This window comes from Eschrichtius robustus, chromosome 11, assembly GCF_028021215.1.
Source record: "Eschrichtius robustus isolate mEscRob2 chromosome 11, mEscRob2.pri, whole genome shotgun sequence".
Lineage (NCBI taxonomy): Eukaryota > Metazoa > Chordata > Mammalia > Artiodactyla > Eschrichtiidae > Eschrichtius > Eschrichtius robustus.
The window spans coordinates 9,549,754-9,561,487 of NC_090834.1; the positions used below are offsets into that span (position 1 = coordinate 9,549,754).

Below are 11,734 nucleotides of genomic sequence, written 5' to 3' on the forward strand. Positions count from 1 at the left end.
CCTCGGAGGAATGTGGGTGGAAGAGAGGAAGCACTACATGAGAGCCTCCAGTGGAAACACAAATTCTGTGTTGTTTGCACATCCCCAGGTGGCAGCACTAGCAGTAGTGCATGAGGTCTTGCTCAATAGCCTGGGTGAGGCTAGTAGGCTTAGCTCAGTGGATGGTCCGAGAAAGAGGTTTGAGAGGGCTGCTATTCTACTATTACCCAGCTTTACTGAAGTGTTAGAATAAGCTTCCCACCTGGACATCAGCTTCTGATTACATTACAATAGAACAACAGAAGTGAAAATACAGTTTCCTGAAACATTTTCTGAGCCACACTAGAGCCATACTTTAAAGTGGTAAGGGGAGTCTATCATCAAATTAGTTTGGGAAATATTGTTTGTTATATAGCCATCCAGAAGAATCTGAAATATCCTTCAGTTAAAAAACCTGTTTAACTCAAATGTCCCTTGATGGATGAATGAATTTTAAAAAATGAGGTATATATAATATACGTATATCTATATCTATATGTATATGCATATACACACAGACGTATATATGTATGTATGGGCACAATGGAATATTATTTAACTTTAATAAGCCAAGATATTAAGACACATGTTACATGATGGATAAACCCTGAAGATGTTATTCTAGGTAAAGTGAATCAGTCACAAAAGGGCAAATGTATAATTCCACTTATATGAAACATGTAGAGCAGTCAAATTCATAGAGACAGATAGTGAATGGAGGGTGCCAGAAGCTGGAGGGAAGGAGAATGGGGAGTTAGTGTTTAACTGGTATGGAGTTTCAGTGTGGGGAGACGAATATTCTGGAGATGGCTGGTGGTGATGGTTGTACACAATGTGAATGTACTTAACGTTACTGAACTGTACACATAAAAATAACTATTAAAATATATTTAATTTAATGTAATATAAATTTAATATATTTAGTAAATTTAATTAAATATAAATATAAAATAGTAAATAGTAAATTTTATGTTATGTATATTTTTACTAAAATAAAAAATCATAATAAAGTTAAAAAAAAACCTGTTTAATTTTGTGTAACTCTGCATGTCTACAATCAGTATGATCCCAAGATACTTATTTCATGTGAAACTATTAACACATCCCTGGAATTAATATTCTGTAGAACACCCTTGAAAACTTTGACATGGAAATCATAATTGATTGTAACAATAAATACCTTCTCTGTAGGAAATCCTGGAGGCAGGTTCAACCCTAGACAACTGTGTCATTAGCAGAAATATTTTCTCAGCCCACAGCCTCTTCTTTATGCACCTCTTCAATTGATTTTCTTTAGAAAAATTCCCCAGTGTTCTTTAGCATTACACTTATTTTTAATTCTGAAGTTAAAGGTTTTATACTTTGCTAAAAGAATTTGAGACACTTGGGAGGATGTGAAAATTTATTTATGGTTCCTAAAATCTACAGGGAGATGATTACTTACTCTGTTTTATCTGAGACCTTACTTTTTGGTGGGTCAAAGTCTCTGCACATCAATGGAAGCACAGGATTAGTGCCAAATGGTAAGATAACCTGGGTTCAGTGTTTTCATAGGTAGAATATCTGGGTTGTGAAGAACTGGAGACAAGCTGGGGTTCTGCTCTTTCCTCTCATCTCCACAGATTTCTCAGAGGAGAATGGGTGTAAGAAATGAATCCGCAGTGACTGAGTTTCTTCTTTCAGGATTAACTGACCAGCCAGAGCTTCAGCTGCCCCTCTTCTGCCTCTTCTTAGGGATTTATATACTTACGGTGATAGGAAACCTCGGCATGATCTCAATAATCGGATTGAGTTCTCAATTCCACACCCCCATGTACTATTTCCTCAGTAGTTTGTCTTTTTTTTAGATTTCTGCTATTCTGTCATTACCCCCAAAATGCTGGCAGGGTTTTTATGCAGAGATAAAGTTATATCCTATTCTGGATGCATGACCCAGCTGTTTTTCTTCTGTATTTTTCTCATTTCTGAATGCCGGCAGCAATGGCCTATGACAGCTTATGTCGCCACCTGCAGCCCCCTTCTCTACAATGTCATCATGTCCCCCAGGGTCTGTTCTCTGCTGGTGGCTGCTGTCTTCCCATTAGGTTTTACTGATGCTGTGATTCATGGTGGTTCTATGTTAAGGTTGACTTTCTGTGAATCAGACATCATTAAACATTATTTCTGTGACATTGTTCCTCTCATTAAACTCTCCTGTTCCAGAACTTATATTGATGAGCTTTTGATTTTTGTCATTGGAGGATTTAACATAGTAGCCACCAGCTTGACAATCATCATTTCATATGCTTTTATCCTCTCCAGCACCCTCCACATCCACTCTAAAGAGGGCCGGTCCAAAGCCTTCAGCACCTGCAGCTCCCACTTGACAGCTGTTCTTATATTTCATGGGTCTCTCATGTCCATGTAATCTCACACCTGCTTCCAGCAGTTCACTAACCCAGGAGAAAGCGTCCTCAGTATTTTACACCAGCGTGATTCCCATGTTGAATCCCACGATATATAGTTTGAGGAACAAGGAAGTGAAAAATGCACTGATGAAACTCTTAAGAAGAAAAGTATCTTCACAATTAATAAGCTTTTTTAAAAATTTATTGGGGTATAGTTGCTTTACAATGTTGTGTTAGTTTCTGCTGTACAACAAAGTGAATCAGCTATATATATATATATATATATATATATATATATATATATATATATCCCCTACCTCTTGGATCTCCCTCCTGCCCCCCAATCCTACCCATATTAAGATTTATTTATGTATTCATAATCATATGTGTGTTTGTTTGCATTTATGCCGAGTCTTTAAAAATAATTTGAAGTGAGGTAAAATTATATATATGTATAATTCTGAATATATATATTATATACATTCAGATTACTAAATACATTCACACACAATAAGATTAATAAAATGTAAAACAACAAGTATAAAAGTGAGAAATAGCAAATATCTTCAACTTAAAGTTCAGTATCATTCTGGGGTTTTAATATCAATTTTTAACCTTTATTTTCCTGAATCTAAGCAAAAAGAAAACAAAATCCTGAAATACTGTATAGTCACGTGAGAAATAAAAACACACTATATATTTTGATATGACAAAGTCTTTCCTCTTATTTATCTCACTCAAAAGAGACTTCTTTAATGGAAATCTGTATAGGAAACATTGAACAGTATGGTAGAAATCATTACAACAACTTTATAATAAATGTGGAAGAATTTTAATTTTAATAATTGGCTCATTAAAGGCCAATGTTTGATTTAACATTAAGTGCAATTTAATGAAGAAGATACAGCAAAAGGCTAAGCTAATACAGTCCCAGTATTTGACCTCAGGTGATCAAAGGATAAGACTTAGAATATCTACGTTAGGAGATTATACTTTTACAGACTTATCTAAACACCTTGTTTTTTCCTGTGTGACCAGTACATATGCAGTATTTTACAACTTTATGTTTATTTCTTTTGAGTTGGTTTTTCACTCTAGGTTGTAAACTAGGTGCCTTTAATTTCTTCCTTATAAAATGTTTTGAATTAAACATAATGAAAAAGTTTATAGTTTTCAATAATAAACTCTTACACAATAAACCAAGATAATGCACTGTATGGGGAAGGCAATGTATAGAATTTCTAATCTTTTAAATTTGTTAAGGTGTGTTTTATGGTCCAGAATGTAGTCTATCTTGAAGAATGTTCCATGTGAACCTCAGAAGAATGTGTATTTTTCTGTTTGGGGATGAAGTAATCTATAGATGTCAATTATATCCAGTTGATTAATGGTGCTATGGAGTCCAACTATATACTTTTTCCCCACCTGCTGGATTTCTTCATTTCTGATAGAGGGCTGTTGAATTCTTCAACTATAATAGTGGATTCATCTGTTTCTCCTTGCAGTTCTATCGGTTTCTGCCTCACATATTTTCACACTCTGCTGTTGTCAGTAAGCACATACACAATAGAAATTGTTATGTCTTCTTTCAGATTGACCCCTTTATCATTATATAAAGCTCCTCTTTATCTTGTCACTGTTGGTTGCAATATCCTGTATATTGGATCAAATTGTTAATTGTATTATTCAAATGTTATTCTTTTTTAAATTTTATTTATTTATTTATTTATTTATTTAGGCCGTGTTGGGTCTTTGTTGCTGCACGCGGGCTTTCTCTAGTTGCAGTGAGCGAGGGCTACTCTTCGTTGTGGTGTGCGGGCTTCTCATTGTGGTGGCTTCTCTTGTTGCGGAGCACGGGGTCTAGACGCCCAGGCTTCAGTAGTTGTGGCATGTGGGCTCAGTAGTTGTTGCCCACAGGCTCAGTAGCTGTGGCTCACAGGCTCTAGAGTGCAGGCTCATTAGTTGTGGCATACGGGCTTAGATGCTCCACGGCATGTGGGATCGTCCTGGACCGGGCTCAAACCTGTGTCTCCTGCATTGGCAGGCGGATTCTTAACCACTGCACCACCACGGAAGCCCAATATATTTATTTTTGCTCTAGGTGACAGGCTCCAGTAGTTGCAGCACACAGGCTCAATAGTTGTGGCTCGTGGGCTCTAGAGCACAGGCGCAATAATTGTGGTGCACGGGCTTAGTTGCTCCTCGGCACGTGGGATCTTCCCGGACCAGGGATCGAACCTGACTCCCCTGAATTGGCAGGTGGATTCTTAACCACTGTGCAATCAGGGAAGTCCCAAATCTTATTTACTCTTACTAATTGTTTTGCCTGCTTTCTATTTCTTAAGAGATCATTTATCTCTTAAGTATAATTAAACCTCCCATTACAGATATGAATTTGTCTCTTTCTCCTACTAGTACTGTCAGGATTTGCTTTATATATTCTGAAGTCATAGTTTTGGTAGGTACAGATTTAGAATTGTTGTATTTTAGACTATCCCAGTTTAGCTCTGGCAACTTCTTGTCATAAAGTCTACTTTGATATTAATATAGCTACACTTACTTTTTTTCCTTAGAGTTTGCATTATGTATCTTTTTCAATTCTTTCACATTCAACATGCCTGTGCCCTTATATTTAAGGTCTCTTGTAGCAGTGTATAGTTGGGATTTGTATCTAGTCTGAAAATTTTAATTAGAAAATTCAACATATTTACATGTAATATCAATACATATTGGCGTATCTATGTCCTTAACTCCATTTCACATTATTATTATCCTGAGTTTTTATTATAAATATATTTAAAACTTTATGAAATCATTATTATTATTTTCTAAGTCTAAATTAATTCACATTGCCCACATATTTAAATTCTATGTTGTTCTTAATTTCTTTCTATCAATACATATCTGAATTTCTTCTATGTCAATAACAATCTTTACTATTTTTTTTTCATGTAGACGTGCTGACAATAAACACTTTCAGGTTATTTTTTACTTGAAAATACCTCTATTTCATCTTTTTTTGATGGATTTTTTTTTTTCTGGACTTAGATTCTAGGTTGGCAGTTGATTTTTCCTCTTCCCCCAAGCATTAGCCTATTAGTCAATTTGGTTATGTTATGCCACATTAGCTAACAACCTCCCACATTTTAATGGCTAACAAAAAATAAGAAGATTTATTTCTCAACCACATTGTATGTTAATGGCTCTCTATCTGCTTCTCTGCCCCACACATGTTCTCATTCTGGATTCAGACTAAAGCAGCAGCCCCTACCAGGGACGTGCCATTTTTGTGACAGAAGGAATAGAACAATATCTCAAACTTTAGCTCAAGCATTGAGCACTTCAGGTCCACTCATATGCCATTTTCTAAAGCATGTCACATGGCCAGTGTGACAATGGGAGGTATAAGTGTAGATACGTAATCATCTTATAAAGAAAAGGGGTACATAATAAATGAGAACAATAACGCAATCTACCAAAGTTGATTTGTGTTTCACTGTGTTTGCAGTTCTCTTTTCTTTGCCTTTATTTTTCAATCACTATTTCTGCTTCTATTTTACATGTGTCTCCAGGAATCAAAATATAACTGGATTTTTTTAAACTAATCCAACAGTTTTTGACTTTTAATAGGTAAAAATGTCAAAGTTTCTAGACTTTCAGAGGGAAACTGATGAGTCCCAGAAACTAAGTTTGCGATGTTGAGCTAAATGGAGCAGACTAGAGCCACAATACAAAAAAATAAAACAAAAACGTGCGGGAGTCCACTGTCCGAGAGTAATGCCACCTGTACTCTCTATTCCATGTCTGGCCACTTTGGAGGGTCTTTACACCCTATCTTTTGGAGATTACGTTTGATCAATCTAGAAAATGTCTGTGTTCACTTAGTGGCACCTAACATCACTCCAACTCACAGCCTAAGGATTTTCAGGCTAACTTAAGGATTAGGTATAAACTAAGAAAATAAATGAAGACAAAGTCACCTTTTACAGGTCATGGCAAGAAATGAAGAATTTTTCTACATTTTAACAGAGAAAGAAGGGAAAGATTATCATTTCCAGAGCATTAAGTCTGACATAATTTGGTCAGTTATTTGGGAAAATCAAAAGTTTTCCTTTTTTTGGCAGGGGTGGGGGCCATGCGATTGAACCTGGGCCATGGCAGTGAAAGCCTGGAATCCTAACCACTAGGCCACCAGGAAACTCCCTCAAAAGTTTTCTATGTTTCAGTTTCTCTAAAAGTCTAAAGCAGACCACCAAGTTTTTATTAATTGAATAAAACAAAACACATGGTGTAATTCCCCTAGAGTCCTAAACATGTCTATTTGGCATCTCCAACTAAATTTGTAATTGTGATTTTTTTTCAGGGTTAAAACTCTTTGATTACAATAATAGTAGTTAACCTCTTTACCTCATATTCCCAAGAGTCATTCTCAATTAAATCCTTAAGAGCAAGCAAGAGCTTCAAGTATGGCATTTTACTCATGGCCTATTTTCATAGCAAAAAGGACACATCACATCCTAGATACACAAAGAAGAAGTAGAAGTTCAAAGTTCCATTTATCTTATAAAGGATTTGGAGTTTCAGATTAAACACATGAAAACAACTGGTAAGCTGATTCCAAGTCAGTGTAATGGATTTTGTGACAGAGCTGAACAAAGATATAATAGGCCATCCACAGTAAGTCTCTCAGGCTAGAAAAATATTTGGGAAGAATGTTTATATTTAGCCCTTGATGAGCTACATGATCCTAAATATCCCTTCCAATGCTAAGATTTTTCTGAATCTAAAATATTCCAGTTACTCAATTATTCAAAGTAGTAAGAACAACATTTCCAAATGTGGAACATAGCAGTGAGAGTAACATTTTTGCATTGACTAAACTAGAGAACTGAGTCCTGGTTCAGTTTTATGTGACTTATTTACTCATCTAGACCATAACCAGAGCCTCTCTGACCTTTTTTCCCTCTCTGCGAAAGTGGGAATAAGAGTCCATATTGTGACTATCGCTAAAGAATGCAAGTCTTTGGAGTCAGATAGACCTGGAATTTAATCTGGCTTTGCCACACACTAGTTATGTGACTTTAGGTAAATGATTTAAGTTCCATAAGTTTCTAATTTTTCACAAGCAAAATGTAGATCACAATACCTACTCCCTACTTCAAAAGGTTATCGAACTTATATGTATGAAATAGCAGAGCCTTGAAACGGATTAAAACAGCTACTGACACAACTGCAAGGAAAATATGATAAATTCAAAATCATTTATAGGGATGCTTTAATATTCATCTATCAGAAACTAATAGATCAAAACAAAAGGTGGTATGGAAACAAACAGTACAAACCTAAAAATCAGCAAGGAAATTTTGCATCTAAGAAATAGGTGATACACTTTCTTTTCTAATGCCATCCAGATTTTTAAAGCACTTAACAAAGTGCCTGGCCGATAATGACCAAGAACTCAATGTACGTTAAGTACATAGTATCACAGCTATTAATTGAAACCTAAACATAGAAACCAAAGCCTTTTGAGAAGATGAGAAGAGTGACTTCATCTGTACAGGCTTGAGGCCAGTATTGGGACCAACCGGTGTAAGTTACTGGGAAAAAAGGTTTTACCTCAAGTTAATAAAGAATTTCTAAAGGCTGGAGATGATCTAATATGAAATAAGATACATGAATAAGCAGTCTGTTTTCCACAACTGAAAGATTCTAAGTATAGATAGCTTGACTTTTTTGGACAGGAAAATGTGGTAGATTTGGAAAGATGGCCCCTGGATTGTGAAATTTTCCAAGAAATCCAAGTCAGAGCAAGAAAATTGCTCATCACGCAGCATTTAGAAGGAATCAAACGTACAATTCTGAAAAATTAACGTTCTTTTTATATTTAAGTATGCAGAATACATGCTGAGAATTGTGGGGTCAGTTTTGAATTGCCCACAAGGTATAGGAATATTTTCCATTTTATTATATGGTAAAAGCATATGCTGGAAACAGTGTGGCTTGCAAGGTCAAATAGCCTTAGGGTCTTTACACTATCAAAGATTTTACTGTGGACAGAAGTCAAGCAGGTGCAGTACAGATCTGTGTTATCACATCTCTACTGCGTATTAATATTTTCACATTTTTATTACTCATGGAGATGGAGTTGACAATATTTTTTCCTCCATATTTTATCCTTACAGGTGCCACCTTCACTTCCATCCACCCTTATCCCAGTCTTATTTATTTTGGTTTTTTTTTAGCAAAATATTTATTGAACAGCTACTTTGTGCCAAGTACTGTGTTAGTTGTTTGCTGATAAGAACTTACCTCGTTTCAACCCTCACTATCATCCTGAGTGGAAGATATTTATGGCATTTCCATTTATAAGTGAGAAAACTGAAGTCACATCTAGAACAGAAATAGAACTCATACTACAGGCCTCCAACTGCAAACACACTCACCACTATATCGTGTTGCTCGGCTTATCCATAAAACTAAAGTGAGAAATTATTTGGCTTTTTAAACATTCGTCCACAATTTCAGATACTTAAGGTAATATCTTGTGAGAGGGGTTCAGAGTAATTTATATATATATGAATTGATCCCTGGAAATAAAAGGAAATGGAAACCTCATATGCTACAATTCAGTAAGGATACTGAAACCTGGAATTTAAAAGAGATATTAAGAGAGAAAATATTTAATTATTTTCCAGTTTCACTCAGTTACCTGCTCCATCTATAGTCCAATCAGCAGCGAACAAGTCTGATTAGCAAAAGGAGTAGTGACATATCAATATGAACCATTAAAATAACTTTGAAAGAGGTATACCTTCATAACTACGAAGAAAATCATATAATTAAGCTATATATGCCTTTAATGAATTGTCCAGTAAACAATGTCTTGTTCAGCTTGTTACACATACACATAAATGTTTTAGAAGTTTTAAAATTATAAAGTAAGTCATTTCTTTGCTTTTAAATCATTGCCAGCTGGAGGTTAGGATGTTTAAAACAAGCAAAACAAACAAAAAAAACTGTGTTCAGAGAATAAAGGGGAGATGAACATTTAATCTCATTTAATGATATAGGCATGTATTGACAATGGAACAAGAAGAAAGCAAGTGGAGTATTTTCCCAAGAAGAAAATGGCACAAGAAATGGTATACAATAAATAGTTGAGAGGTTTGGTGGATATCAGGAAGCACTTGCATATAAGCCAGAATCCAAAAAATGGTTCCAACTAAAACAAACAGTTGAAGTCAGACAGAAAGGAACAGTGAATCTGAATGTTGGATAATCAATAAACTGAATGGCCTGGTATTGCAGTTTTCTACATTTAATTAGATAATGTTGAATGCAATTAATAAACTACGCATTTCTAATTACCCATCCTTGTATAGATTGTGCTCCAAAATTTTTTCACAAAATAGTAAACCAGCTTTTTTCTCTAAATAATTTATGTGACACATGATGGGCTAAAGGGGTGATGGGCTAATGGCTTAAAGTTCCAAGAGAAGACATTTCCTTCTAATTCTAATAAAGGGAAATCTTCCATTTCTGTATGTGGTATAATGTGAAAATTTTAAAGATTGCCCTGAATAATTTTTATAGAACCACAAACTCTCAGAAATTTAAAGGCCACTTAGTCCAATATTCCAGTATGGTTGTTAAACCATCACTAAATTATTAGTATTTACTTTGGTGCTGCTATTGTTACGTATTTTTAATCGCTTGTGCACAGGATTAGAACAATTATAACCTTTGATTCATAGTAAATTTTGACCTTTGGTCCATTCATGACTTTCGTTTATTTTACTGTTTGTTTATTGTTTTTAATAATAAAATCTGTTATCCTACCACTAACCCAAGAACTAGAACATTTATTAATAAATTACAGCTACCTATATGCTCTTACTTCATCCCATCTCCTGTTTCTTTACATAACGACAATAAATTTTCTCATCTCCTGTTTATATACTGTTTTATCATAAATACAAATATTCTAAACAATAGATGGTTTCATTTTAATTATATTACGACTCTATATGGTCTTCTGGAACTTGCTTCCCCCCCGTCCAGCTTAATTAAGGTATAAAATGTGATGGTTTTATATATGTATACATTGTGAAATGATTGCCACAATCAAGTTAATTAACATATTCATCATCTCACATTATTACCTTTGTGTATATGTGTGTGTGATGAGAACACTTGAGATTTACTCTCAGGAAATTTAAAGAATACAATACATTATTATTAACAATAGTCACCATGCTGTACATTAGGGGTCTTCAGAACTTATTCATCTTATAACAGAAAGTTTGTACCATTTGATCAGTATCTCCACTTACCTCCATCCTTCCTGGCCTCTGGTATTCACCATTCTATTCTCTGTTACTATGAGTTCAACTTTTTTTCCCCCCTGGCTTATTTCACTTAGCATAATGTCCTCCAGGTTCATCTACATTGTCACAAATGGCAGGATTCCCCTTTTTTTTAAGGCTGAATAGTAAATTCCATTGCGTATGTATATATATAGTTTTCTTTATCTATTCATCTATTGATGGACACATATCATGACACAAAGATGTTTCTATATCTTGGCTACTGTGAATAATGCTACAATGAACATGGGAATGCAGGTATCTATTCTAAATAGTAATTTCATTTCCTTCGGATAAACATCCAGAAGTAGAATTGCTGGATTATATAATAATTCTACTTTCAGTTTTTGAGAAACATCCATACTGTTTTCCATAATGGCTGTACCAATTTACATTCCCACCAACAGTGTACAAGAGTTCCCTTCAGAAAGCCAAAAGATAACAAATGTTGGTGAGGATGTGGAGAAAATGGACTTGCTATTTTTACTCAAACTTAAGTTATTGGAAGTTATCCATTTTTTCACCTGTAGCTGTAACTCACTCATCTTTTTTCATTACAGTTATATTTCATTGTGAAAAGATTCTTATTTATTCTTTCTCTGTCAGAGGGCATTTAAGTTGTTCTCACTTTTTTGCTAACATAATCACTCATGCTCTGAATAATTGTGCATATGTTTCCTAGTGCAGATGCATGCACAAGTTTCTCTTGAGTGTATTGGTGGGTTCTAGAGTTGGTAGTTGTTCAACTTTACAAAATAATGGCAACCTTTTTCCCAAACTGACTGTTTCATTTTACACATGCATCAGCAATAACTAAGATTCTGTTGATACATATATTCTCTGACAAATCTCTGGTATTTTCAAAATTCCTGTTTTTAGACAATTGAATGGATGTGAATTGGTATCTCATGGTGGTTTTGATATGTACCTGTTAACTAATAAGATAAGCATCTCTTCTTATGT

At 34.9% G+C, this 11,734-nt stretch overlaps 1 protein-coding gene across 1 annotated transcript; it reads left to right on the forward strand.

Moving 5' to 3' along the window:
• Positions 1-1,655: 1,655 nt before the first annotated feature.
• OR8D4 (olfactory receptor family 8 subfamily D member 4) lies at positions 1,656-2,642 on the forward strand. Its single transcript, XM_068556035.1, is given in 3 exon segments — positions 1,656-1,856; positions 1,859-2,422; positions 2,424-2,642. Coding segments are annotated over 3 exon segments (984 nt in total).
• Positions 2,643-11,734: the final 9,092 nt, after the last annotated feature.